Raw genomic sequence first — 13,424 nt, 5'->3', positions numbered from 1 at the left:
ACAATTGTCCTACAAAATACCTAAACCATTTCTGTCATCATATATTATAGTTTTAACTTTTTTTTTAATAAGTAAATTGGATAACTCTGTTAATATGAAGTCCAAAAACGAGAAATTGTCATAATGTAAAAGGTGCATACAGTAAAAGTGGTGATCTCTTTTCCAGAGGCTGGGACCTAGCATTCTGTTGTGATTGAATTCTGGTCGGCTACATAAGTAGACATGCCAACCAACTTTAGAACACACCATGATTGACTTCAAAACACTTCGCCTGTTGCCAATAAGTATCATTCTAGAACATACAAAAATTATCACTGTGAATGATGTTCTTCAAAAGTGTTGTTTCTAAGCCATGACTTTGGGATGTTGAATGCACTTCTCAGCCCGCGAACGAGCTTTTCCTATGATTTGTAGCACACTACCATCAGCTTAAAAGTTTGTAGGGCTTTATGTAAGAAGATGACATGATTATAGGCCCGTTTTCCTAGTCAATTTGTGGCAGGTAGGAGGACAGTTAACAACTTTAGCAATGCAGTTTTTGTATCAACATCTTTTTCTTTGATTAACAATTTTGATGTGGATGCTTTACCAAACGTAGTTGAGTCTACTATTAGAACTAGAATACAGTCTTATGATTCTTTCACATGCAAATTCTGATACTATGCCATCGCTAGCGGGGAAGAATGGCTATTAAGCTGCTGGTGACTGGCATGGGAGGATAAAGGTGCCTTCTTTCTTCATTTTTACTTTTGGGTTTTCTTGAAGATCATGTTTTGGCCTAGATAATAGCAATTTGGGAAGTTGAAATCTAGCATTAGTTGATTTGGATGTGGAAAGTTTGTTTGTGGAGAGATGCTGCTTGATCAACTAATTTCAGAGCTCTCTGAAAAGGGGTTTGTCAATTTAGAGAAAGAGAATCCCACAAGCCCAAGCTTTGCAAGTACAGATGATAGTACAGGAACAGATGAATCATCAGATAGAGAGAATTCAAGCTTAATCAGCGGTAATTTGATTGGGAAGGAGGAAAAATGCGAAGAGAAGGAGCTCAAGCTTCCATTGGAATCCAATCCCATGGTGTGCAATAGTGTGCAAAACCAGAAATTGGATAGCCCATCAAGAGCATCCATTCCTTTTGAATGGGAAGAAAAGCCAGGGAAACCCAAGAACCCATCTTTAGAAGAGAATCCCGAGTATGCCCTCAGATTGCCTCCCATTAGACAATCAAAATTGTATCCTCATCATGTAGGCGACCAAAAATCTTCTAGAAAAATGCTAAACAGCCAATCGGGGAGATATAGATTTTCCCTGCAAGGCCGGGCATCATCCAAAATCATCAGCCCAGTCCCTAAAATCCCTACCGCCATGGAAGCCTACAAGTTCGAATTGGCTAAGGATTTTGCAACTTCTGATCTTGAATCCATATGGGAAGAAGACGACGAGGAGGAATTGCTTGAACTTTGCAAGAAAACCTATTCGTCTCAAGAATTTCAAGAGACATATTCTAGGAGAAGTTATGATTTGGTCTTTCCTGAAACAATTGAGGAGTACATGGAGGGAACCGGTGGTTTTGCTGATGATAGAATTAGCAGTTGGCATCCAATGAACAGAAGGGATATGATAAGTCGAAGTGCAGAGTTTACCCCAAGAAGATTTCATACTCCTTGGATGGGGTTTAAAAGTACAGAGCTTGGGCTTCATGTTTCTGATAAGAAATTTCGCCCAGGTAGCCCTTTCTCCGGCAAGAATTCTGTTTCTGATTACGGTAGGCCTTCGAATTCTGAATCCCCTCCCGCCCTTTTGGCAAATTGCCTCATATCCGTGGTAGATATGTCCAATGCGGTTCCAGTGGAGGATTGTGGCTTTTCTAACTTTAAAGTGGATGAAGAAAATGATATCTCAGTGACAAGAAGGCCGGATTCTTTGGAGAATGACGGTTCTTGGTCATCGCTAGTGCAGAAGAGCTTGTCAGGACAGCTTAACAGCTCGCGTAAATACCATCAGGAGCTAATGAGATCTCAGTCCATGCAAGCTTCAAGTCCCCTGTATTCACTTAAAAGAGTTTCTTCAATGGTAAAGAAAAGCGTTTGGAATTCTTTAGAAGATAAGGGATTGGGTAACCTAAGGAAAATCCAAAATACAAATTTGATGAAAGATGAAGAATATAGTGATGAACAAGATGATGATGAGGAGGAGGATGACGACGACGAACATGCTGGTTTTATTGATTCCGTCTCTTCTTCAAAAGAATTGAATGTTGAATCAGGATGCATCAAGCCATCAAACTGTTCTTGCAAGGCCTTGGTTCCTTTGAGTCTGCCTGACCCTAATCCTGGCAAAAAGTTTCATCCCTCAGATTCACCAGTTAGTAGATCTAGAAAGGAAGTGATTCCTTTTGTAAGATTTAATAACTGTTTGAACAATATTCCTGTTACTCCAGTGAAAGATGATAGCCCAATCAATGCGCAGAGGCATTATAAGGACAATATAAAAAACAAGGCATCTGTAGAATATGTGAGAGCGGTGAAACACAAGGGATCTTCTGGAAAGCATTCCAAGAGTGCAAATCCTGCCAGGATGCAATTTTTCTCCGTGGTATGCTTCTACTGCTCACAATGACGGCATTTTGATGTTCTTATTTATTATATTTTCCTTTTCGGTAGGTAAAATAATTTATGCTACAATGGTCAATTCCCTGCTGTGCATATAGGTAGAGACTGACCAATGACCATAGGGACTGCTCTGAAAATTTACCTCTTTTACATGGATTATATAATTGATTTCATCATGATCAAGGTCTACGAACAATGTTCCCATTCCTGTAGCCCCATTTTATGGTCATTTTATTTTATAATAATATAAATATATCATTCTGCTTGCTTTCTAACATTTTGATGGATCACAGAGCGTAATCTGAAATATAGATAAAAAAACTTCACGCTGATTCTTATAGATATACCCTCATCATCTACTCCCTTACCCTAATTTGAAATGGATTTGTGTCCCCACAACTAAGATTTTGGGCAAAGTTTGCAGATGTGAGGATGAGAAAAACATTCCCTTTCCTGTATTTATAGATAATATGTATATAGCTCATTCATTAGATAATATGTATATAGCTCATTCATTTGTTCCCTTACCTTGATTTTAAATGCATCCCTGTCCCCATTCCCCAAATTTCTAGGAAGAATATAGGACATCGTCACTAGGAGACATATGGTAATGAGGTCATTTTTTGGTCATCATTGGTACCAATGTACCAGTAGGGAGTTGAGCTGGTCGTCTCTTCTAAAAGATGCACTTATTCAAGAAGCTACTGCCATCCAATTAAGGATCTCACTGGAGGTTGTCAAACCATGTTAGAAATCCCAAGGGGATATGTTGGATTCAAACCTGCAACCCTTCTCTGATATAACTTATAGGGAGTTGAGCTGGTTATTGTCCCCCAAAAATGCACCTGTTCAGGAAAGCACTATTATCCTAGTTGAAGATCTCATAGGATGTTGTTAAACCATGTCACGAATCCCAAGGAGATATGCTGAACATGTTGTGACAAACCCTATTCATTAGCATCCTTACCTTGATTCAAAATGCCGTCATTGATGAGGACAATATCTCCATTTTTGTGCCCTCATTTTCTGCTCGTCACTTTTGTACATGATATAGATGTATCATGTAACTGTAGGGGGTTAAGCTGGTTGTTTCTCCGAAATGATGCACTTGTTCAAGAAACCACTACCATCCCAATTAAGGATAGCACAGGAGGCTGTTAAAGCATGTCAGAAATCCCAAGGGGATACGCTGGACACGTTCCAATGATCCCACCAGCACTACTTAGGGGGATTTGAAACTTTGACCATTCTTGAATACAACTTGTAGCTAGTTGAGTTTGCCATTTTTCCCAAACGATGGACTTATTCAGCAAAACACTATTATTCCAGTTAAGGATCTCCTAGGAAGCTGTTAAACCATGTCAGAAATCCCAAGAAGATATGTTGAACACATTCAAGCAGTACCATTTCATCAACATCCTTAACCTAATTCTAAATAACATTCTTAAACTCTTTCATTCTGATGAGGGATCATGAAGTATGATCCGAAGCATTGGCATTCTTAAATTCTCTCATTCTGATGAGGGATCATGGAGTATGATCCGAAGACTTTGCATTCTTAAACTCCCTCGTCCTGACGGATCATGAAGTATCAAAACGTTGACATCAAAAGTTTTTACACAATCTAACCTAATCACTGTTCCAGTATGTTTTTATTTCCAGGTGAATATGGATACATGTTCTCTGTAGAAATAGATTAACATTGCCTTTTTTTCTTTCTTTCACATTTGCAAAATCTCCTCCATCCACTGTTTATGTGATCAGCTGCATCAGCTCTCCGTGGGCAGATGGATTATGTTTTTACCATTTTCCTTCGGATTCATCTTTTATTCAGCTCTGCCCCCGTTTGTTTCACTAACAAACCATGTAAAGTAACTGTTTTGAAGTATGTTCCTACATTTATTCATAGTTACAACTTGTTATGAAGTTTACTTTTGTTGCGGAAAATCTGGCCTAAATTATATTTTGGATTGATTGAATAACCTAGATAATCTAATGAAATACCTCCTTGTCATGGCAGCTACTCAGGAATTTTATGGTCACCTGTGGGTTTGGCAGCAATATAGGACATGACAACAACACTGGTTTTTGTAGGAAAAGTGGAACACAAACTGTACAGTGCATCAAGAAAAAAAAGGTATGCTTCTCAAGCTAACAAATATCTTAAAAAATAGCAAATATCTCATTATTTAGGCAGTTTGAACAAGGTAAATTATAATTTTTACCCTTTTTATGACAGAATACCAAGCCTCCAAAAGCTTTGCCTTGGTTGCAATCATCTGGGATGGAGAAACGTTGAAGCATTTCAAGGATGATATAGTTTTGTTGCGAGGAGATAACCGTAATACCAAAGATCTGCTAATGTTTCCATGAAAATTCATAATTTCCTGCTTTCATGAATTTGATGCGAATCAGATATTTTTGGGCAGAAAGCACATAACTTGTGTGCTACAGCTGAGAAACCTCTAGCGCCATTTTTATATTGCGATTGATTATTATTTATTCAATCCCTTACCAGCATATTATATCTCTAGGGGCACCAAATTTAATAATTCAAGACAACACTTGATAGCCTGCATTTTTGTTCGTTCCAAGCCAATTTTGTGGCGTCTACTGAGGTAGAAATGCATAGATGAGTCTGATTGTGAAAACTCCATTACCTTCTAAGGTGAAAAATGGTAAATCGCTGTGATCGAGAATGGGTATTTATCAAAAGGCCTGCTTTGGTCTTTAACAATTCTGTTCCCCGTTTGTAAATTTGTAATTGAGTGTTTTATATAAAAAGACAAATGTTTTGAGCTGCTATTTGCTGGTTTGCTTAAAGGCTTCTCCTTTGTTATTATGACGATGAATATACATCACATGTGATGTTCTCTATGTGCATTTTGTTCCATTAGTGTGAAGAATTTGACATTTTTTGTTTCTATTTTGTAGTTTTTATCTGTGATAGTAACGAGCAAATAAAAGAGACTGAGAGAATATGAAATTAAGGACAAATGGTTCCAGCAGCTTGGACAACATAAGTTGTACGTTTCTGTCTCCTCTAGTTCTCCCGAGGATCGAACCCAATACAATATTACCACTTTATCAGACATTTTGTTCTTTATCATACACCTGCCAAATTAGGTTAAATTGTGAACGACTGAGCCCCGAGAGTTCATTGTGTATTTTTAAGATTAGCACTACCTGCTTTACATCATATAACCCTATAGTTTTTATGATCTCAAATATCACAACATTGCACTAGTTCAAATTCCTCCGAGTGCAAAAGGGTTGTTGTGTGACTTCGTCGATGTCATTGTGCTTAAAAAAAGTATGAGTTCTCACCACTATCCCTGGTGTTTTCCGCTGCCCCTTCAAATGTCGTTAATCATTTTTCCCTCTACAATAGTTATGGTGGATCTCAAGATTTGAAAATGATAAACAATGACACTTCCATCCAACGCTTCTCACAAGTTCTTTCTAAGGGTCTGTTTGGCAACGGGAATACGAGCGGAATAGGCATATGTAAATTCTTAAAATTTTGAATTCTTGATTTGGATGCACCAAATCAGAATTGGAATACGAAGTAAAATAGGAATACGTATTCCAACTTTGGCCCAAAAATGAGGTTTTGCAATTCCACCCAAATAGGTGTTATTGGAATACATATTCGTATTCCACTTTTATTTATTTTAAGAAAACATACATTTTGGGGTCCGCAAATTCCTCATCAAATATTGGCTGAACCAAACAGAGAACAGGAATACGTAGCCCCATTTTCTATTCCAAAATACGTATTCCAGAATAGGTATTTCTATTCCCCTATTCCATCCAAGCCTTCTCACAAGTTCTTTCTAAGAGTATTTCATGAGTTATGCCTTTTACAACACTACTTGATGTTGGGCTTTTTATTCTAAAATTTGATACTCCATGTAATTGGCTAGGATTTTTACTTTGGTTATTATAAGATTGGATTGATAAGATTTCTGTTAGACATTTTCGTCATTGATGTCAATAGAGATTGCACATGTTCTAACATAAGTTCGTAGTTCTCGTTTACTGAGTTATGTTCTCCTCATGAGTCTAACATATGCCATGTGTACCTTCACAAAGAATGAACGTAAAGGACACCCCCGATGTTATGATTAGAGTTTTCCATGTTATCACTTAGTCATGTGTTGGCTAGTGACTTGTATAGTTGTGTTTCATTAGCCTACTCATATGCAACATTAGGATAACAGGTCTGCTACAAACATATGCAACAAGAGGTGGCAACGTCACATCTCTCAACAGAAGAGGATATGCGACATGAGGTGGCAGCTTCGGGTCTGTCAGTAGGAGAGAATATGTGATAGGAGGTGGCAGTATCAGGCCTACCAGTAGCAGGGAAGATGCGACAAGAGGTGCATAACCAAAAATTAATTGCAATAGCATCTTCTGCATATGCAACAGGATGTGCAGAACCAAAAATTACTTGCAATAGCGTCTTCTACATATACGACAGTAAGAGCCAAAAATGCAAAATAGAAAGTCTCACAAAAGTTCCAAAAAGGCAGAGATGATTTCGTTTTGTTAAGGAGGAGTGAGTAGTTTTTGAAGTGGACTGCATGTTTTTGTTGAGTAACGAGAGTCATTGTGAAGATTTTTTGAAGTATGTAGAAGGGGGCCTTGAAGTGACGTGCTTAGTATGAGATTGAACCAAAAAAGTCAAGAAGTTTTAAAGTGGGGAGGCTAAAGGTATGGGAAGATGTTGTCCATTGTTATATTCTGAAGGCAACAGGAAGTTGTGCTGTTGCAGGAAGCTCATCTGCTAAACTATGTTGCATGAGACCTACTATTAAGCAACAGGAAGGGGTGTTGCAATAGGAAATTCATCAACAACACTTGTGAACACATTTATGACGGAGACCGTTTATGTTGTTGCATATGTATTTCAGTCTACAATATTTTATCACTTCATGATAAATGTTTTATTACTTCATGATAAAAAAAGATTCAAACTAGGTGTAATATTATTGCTTCTTTGTTAGCTGGAGGTTGTGGCCTCTCGAGGTAGTTGCCTCAATTTGATCAGGTTGAAGCCTTCTTTTTGTTGAAGGTTGGAGCCTTGGATGTTTTGGGTTGTAGCCCACTTTTTTGGTGATTAGTAGTACCATGGTTTTTGCCCAAAAGGGTTTCCACAAGATAAATCCTTGTGTCCTTGTTTTCTTTGTGTTCATTCTGTTGCATGCAATTAAAAGTTTGAAATATTGATTCACCCCCTCCCCCTCTCAGCATTTCATTGTTTTTCAATTGGTATCAGAGCCTAGTCTCTCCTTCAAAGCGTAAAAGCAGTAGATTTGTCTTGTGTCACCATGAGTGCTTTAGAAGGTCTTGCCACAAACCATGCACCCTTATTTAATGGAACCAACTATGCCTTTGTGCATATGAAAACATACATTATGTCACTAAGTTGTGATGTTTATCTTAATATGCTCAATGGATACACCATTCCAACTCAACCACCCACTGATCCTCATGATAAAAAGGATTTTGAGAACAACGCAAAGGCCATGAATGCTTTATTATGTGGATTGACTGAATCTGAAGTTGTGAAAGTCATGCATTGCACCTCAACCAAAGAAGTATGGGACAAGTTGTTCAATGCCTATCATGGAGATGTCAGAGTCAAGAACACCAAGGTTCAAACACATAAGGTTATTTTTGAAAGTTGTTGCATGAAAGAAGATGAGAGCATTGCTACCTATTTTCTTTGCATTGATGAAGTTGTAAATGCATTGAAAGGATTGGGAGAAAACATTGTGGAGAAAACAATGGTTCAAAAGCTTTGTCACTCTCTTACTATGCAATTTAATGCTAAGGTATCTGTTGTTGAAGAAATGTTTGATCTGGATACTCTCACCATTGATAAGTTGCATGGTATTTTAACTGCCTATGAGATGAGATCAAATGTTGAAGGCACCTCTGAAAGTGAGATGACATTCAAAGCCTCTAACACCAGTAAGGACAAAGAAAAGAAACAAGGTGAGAATTTAGATAGAGGTTCAAATGATGAAATTACTGATTTTGTTAGGACGCTGAGAAATGGTCTTAGCAAGAGCAAAGGCGAGATCTCTCTAGAGTGTTTCAACTATGGGAAACAATGCCACTTTGCATCTAAATGCATTATTAAGAAAGAAGATGACAACCATGATGAAAGGAATGCAAAGGTTAGAAGAACAAGAAGATTCTCTAAACATCATTGGAAAACTAATTAAAAAAAAGGGTATTATACTCTAAAAATGGCAGAGATAATTCTTCCAACAATGAGGATGATGCTCAAAATGATGAGATTTTGTTCATGGATATTAATGATTTGAATCTCGAACATCATATAAACTATGGAGTTCCCAAGTTTGATGGCTCAAATTTCATTTGGAGTTCTAGAATGATGACCTATTTCAAGGCTCTTGGACTTGAGGTTTGGGAATGCGTTTCAATTGAATATGTTCCACTCTTTAATCTTCCAAATTTTGAAAAAAGGGTGATTGCAAATGAAAAGACAATGAGCGCTATCATAAGTTGTTTCATAGATTTACTACATGACAAAGTTCTTCACCTCAATACAACTAAATAAATTTGGGAACAACTACATAGTATATATGGTAAAGATCTTCAAGAGGATATGGCTCATGTAGCTATGGAGGACGCTCAACTTGAAGACCAATATTTCTTTAAAGACATGATTATTAAAGATGTTAAGAGAATTTTTAAATATTTGAAAAGCACTACTGAATATGGTCTTTGGTTTCCTAAGAGTTATGATTTCTCTCTTATAGCCTTTACAGATGTAGATTACGGTGGCTTAGTGGATGAAAAAAAGAGCACAGGTGGTTGTGCTTTCTTCCTATGAAATTGTTTGGTTTCATGGCTCAACAAGAAACAATCTTGCACTTCCTTATCTATTGCTGAAGTCGAATACATTGCAGAAGTTTCATGTTGCACTGAAGTAGTTTGGATGCAAAAGACTTTGAATGATTACAAGATTTAGTTTGATAATCCCATCTACATATATTGTGAAAATACGACTGGCATTGATATTTCTAAGAATCATGTTATTCACTCCCACATCAAGCAGATTCCTATTAAGTATAATTATTTAAAAGAGCAAGTTGCAAATGGTGTGGTTAAGCTAGAATATGTGTGCTCAAAGAAACAAATAGCTGACATTGTTACAAAATTGTTGTCTCAGGATCACTTTAAGCATCTTTGAAGCAAGATTAGTGTTGTTCTACCTCATTAGATGACATGTAGTCAGAAGGAGAGATTCAATGATATATCTATCTCAAACATATGTGTCACTTTCAAATTTCTTAGTCATTGATGTCAAAGGGGGAGAAATCTATTTTAGTCTATTTGTATTCAAGCCTTCAATGGAGATTGCCATCAATGAGAAAAAAGGGGGAGATTGTTAGACATTTTTGTCATTGATGTCAATGGAGATTGCACATGTTCTAACATAAGTTCGTTGTTTGTTGTTTATTGAATTTTGGTCTCCTCATGAGTAGCATATGTCATGTGTTCCTTCACAAGAATGAATGTAAAGGACATCCTTAACGTTATGATTAGATTTTGCCATGTGTTGGTTAGTGACTTGAATCATTGTGTTTCATTAGCCCTCTCGTATGCAATGCCAAGATAACATGTCTTCTAGAGAGCATATGGGACATGAGGTGGTAGTGTCAAATCTATTAGCAGTACAGAATATGCGACAGGAGGTGCAAATGCGACAAGAGGTGGCACAATCAGGTTTTTTAGAAGTAGAGAAGATGCAAAACCAAAAATTACTTGCAATAGCATCTTCTACATATGTGACAGGAGGTGCAGATATGATAGGAGGTACAACACCAAAAATTACTTGCAATAGCATCTTCTACATATGCGAGATGAGGTATAGATGTGATAGTAAGAGCAAAAAATGCAAAATAGAGTCTCACAAAAGTTCAAAAAACATAGAGACGATTTCATTTTGTCAAGAAGTGAGTAGTTTTTGACGTGGACTACATGTTTTTGTTGAGTAATGATAGTCATTGTGAATATTTTTTGAAGTATGTAGTAGGGGGCCTTGAAGTGATGTGCTTAGTGTTAGATCGAACCAAAAAAAAAAAAAAAAAAATTTAAGTGGATGGCCGAAGGTGTGGGAAGATGTTGTCCATTGTTATATTCTGAACATGTGATAGGAGGTGTAGAACCTAAAATTACTTGCAATAGTATCTTCTACATATATGACAAGAGGTGCATATGCAATTGTAAGAGCAAAAATTGCAAAATATCATGTCTCACAAAAAGTCCAAAAAGGTAGAGATGATTTCATTTTGTTAAGGAGGCGCGACTAGTTCTTGAAGTGGATTGTATGTTTTTGTAGAGTAACAGGAGTCATTGTGAAGAGTTTTTGAAGTATGTAGAAGGGGGCCTTGAAGTGATGTTCTTAGTGTGAGATCGAACCAAAAAATTTAGGAAGTCTTAAAGTGGGAAGGTTGAAGGTGTGGGAAGATGTTGTCCATTCTTATATTATGAAGGCGACATGAAGTTGTGCTACTGCAAGAAGCTCATCTACTAAAATATGTTGCATGAGACCTATTGTTAAGCGATAGGAAGGAGTTCTACTATAGGAAGTTCATCAGATATCTTTTGCACATTACAATTTTTTGAGTTGATTATAGGAGCACTTTGTACTATATATGTTTTCATCATTGATTATACAGATTCATCAATTCCTTCTCATTGATTCTTGTTTGCAATATTGTGGGTTCTTTTCTTTTATGTTGTGTTCATCCTTCATTCAAGCTATAGTTCTTATTGTATGTTAGAATCTTGATACTTGTAATTGTGGGTTTGTTGGAAATATAAGAGGAGTAACTGAGAGGGGAGGGGTGAATAAATTACTACAAAAATAAATCCTAGATCTCCTAGATGTCAACACAAATCAAAACATTAGATTTGTTAAATTGTATTCTAATATAACTCGGCAAACACATAGGTACTCGGTTAACACTATTAATATGTTGTAACTTGGTAAGCACTGCAATTATATCTATTACTTGGAAAATATTAAACATACAGATCTTTAAGATGTTAACTATGATTAACCTTAATTAACTTAGTTGCATACACATAAAGTAAATAGCATGAACACGGGAGACACCAAGATTTAACGCGAAAACCCAATTTGGAAAAAACCACGAATTGCAAGTAGTTACTATTTTTCACTCTTCTAAAGTGAGCCTTATTATGAGCCAACCCGGTAAAAGTTACAAAACACACTGCTAGGTGTGACCTTGTTAAAGAATTTAATCACCTTGTTAGGAGTGGCCTTGTTAGAGGTCTTTAAGACACTTCAAGTGGAAATGTCACCTTGTTAGAGGATTTATAGATAGTTGTTAAGCCAACTCTATTAGAGATTTAGATCATTGCTACAATAGTTAGAGAGTAACAATGATATGACCTAATTGCTGATGCAAACTTATCTTTGTTGATTTTAGATCTCAATTCTAGCTTGAATACTTGATCCTTCTTGATCGAATGTATCTTTGTAACTCTACAAGGATATTCTGCTTATCCTTCCAATTCACTTCCTCTAAGCATCCTTTTATCTTCAGACTCTTGTTCCATACTTCAATTCCACAACTTGACCTTATATTTATATCTTATACATTATCAAGTCCACTTGAATATAACTTAAAACAATTTATATTAATCTCCCCAGTTGTCTAAAACCATCAATCAAATTCATTTAATTCAATATGCCAAAATAAGAAAATCCTTTGTTAGCTGACCTTGCTTGGTAGACACTAACCAAAATAGATTTTCCTTCGTTAACAAAGTGAGCTTGATTAACACTTATTTTCATGCCAACTTTGATTTGTCTCCCAAGTGAACTCAGTAGATACTGACTTCTATAAATTCTCTTTGGTAACTGAGTAAGCTCGGTTAACACTTGTTACCTTCCAACTTTCCTTTGTCTCCCAAGTGAACTCGCTAGACAGTGTCATATGAACTTGGCATACACTGGAATGCTCGACAAATATAGAGAACTATCTTCATCACCTAAGTGAGCTTGGCAGACACTGATTGGTGAATGTATGACATTTGGTGTAACATCAAAGACAATATACAATTGATCAATTATTTTCAACAATCTCCCTCTTTGGCATTGATGGCAATACAACATGTCATAATGCAATGAAATTATAGAGAAAAATAAAGGAAAATATCCTTAGTTTCATTCTGATTCTCATCTATGAGAAATCCCTCTGTTAGTGTGAACTCCCTCTGACTTCAGTTTTCTCCCTCTATCAGCAAACTCTTCTATATTCAATATTTTTTTTCTGATTAGATCTAGTTCTTCAAACAATCTTCAACTTTTCTCCCTCTTTGACATCTCCATATGACATCAAAAACTCTCTCCTATCAAACTCTTCATAGAATTATGACATCAAAACTCTCTCCCTCTTTGACATCCTATGCCAAAGACTATAAAAAATGTAGTTTCCAATGTACCTTAAGTACTGATTCATATGCAATCTACCCTTTCATTACTACACCAACTGGACTGATCTTCAACATGGTCTAGTTGATGCATCACTTAATGTTGTTTAGTGACCTTCAGATAGGGGTTTGACCCCTAACTTACCTCTTAGATACAAAAATTGATCCTTAGGAAATGGCTTGGTGAATATGTCTACAATCTGTTCTTTAGTATTCACATATTCTAACCTTACTTCCTTGTCTTGCACCTATTCTCTCAGAAAGTGATATTTTATTGTAGTGTGCTTGGTCTTGGTATGCATCACT

General features: G+C 36.6%; 2 protein-coding genes across 2 annotated transcripts; both read left to right on the top strand.

Annotated features, from left to right (window-relative positions):
- Positions 1 to 310: 310 nt before the first annotated feature.
- LOC149541072 (uncharacterized) lies at positions 311 to 5,414 on the top strand. The gene is made up of 3 exons (XM_089802062.1): positions 311 to 2,592; positions 4,630 to 4,746; positions 4,849 to 5,414. The coding sequence occupies exons 1-3, from the start codon at positions 853 to 855 to the stop codon at positions 4,906 to 4,908; spliced, it is 1,917 nt and encodes a 638-aa protein (XP_089658188.1). The 5' UTR covers positions 311 to 852; the 3' UTR covers positions 4,909 to 5,414.
- A 2,531-nt stretch (positions 5,415 to 7,945) lies between these two features.
- On the top strand, positions 7,946 to 8,848 carry LOC149541071 (uncharacterized). Its single transcript, XM_089802783.1, has one exon. It carries the CDS (start codon positions 7,946 to 7,948, stop codon positions 8,846 to 8,848), a length of 903 nt encoding a protein of 300 aa, XP_089658909.1.
- The last annotated feature ends 4,576 nt before the right edge of the window (positions 8,849 to 13,424 follow it).

Source organism: Cupressus sempervirens, chromosome 9 (genome assembly GCF_028749045.1).
Source record: "Cupressus sempervirens isolate cs-2001-9-10 chromosome 9, ASM2874904v1, whole genome shotgun sequence".
NCBI lineage: Eukaryota > Viridiplantae > Streptophyta > Pinopsida > Cupressales > Cupressaceae > Cupressus > Cupressus sempervirens.
This window is presented reverse-complemented; position numbering and strand designations above follow the sequence as displayed.

Excerpts from the sequence above, each read along its gene's own strand:
- LOC149541072 (XM_089802062.1), top strand. The coding sequence starts at position 853 with ATGCTGCTTGATCAACTAATTTCAGAGCTCTCTGAAAAGGGGTTTGTC. Across the intron at positions 2,593-4,629 it reads GGATGCAATTTTTCTCCGTG|CTACTCAGGAATTTTATGGT; the intron begins GTATGCTTCTAC and ends TTGTCATGGCAG. Across the intron at positions 4,747-4,848 it reads AGTGCATCAAGAAAAAAAAG|AATACCAAGCCTCCAAAAGC; the intron begins GTATGCTTCTCA and ends TTTTTATGACAG.
- LOC149541071 (XM_089802783.1), top strand. The coding sequence starts at position 7,946 with ATGAGTGCTTTAGAAGGTCTTGCCACAAACCATGCACCCTTATTTAAT.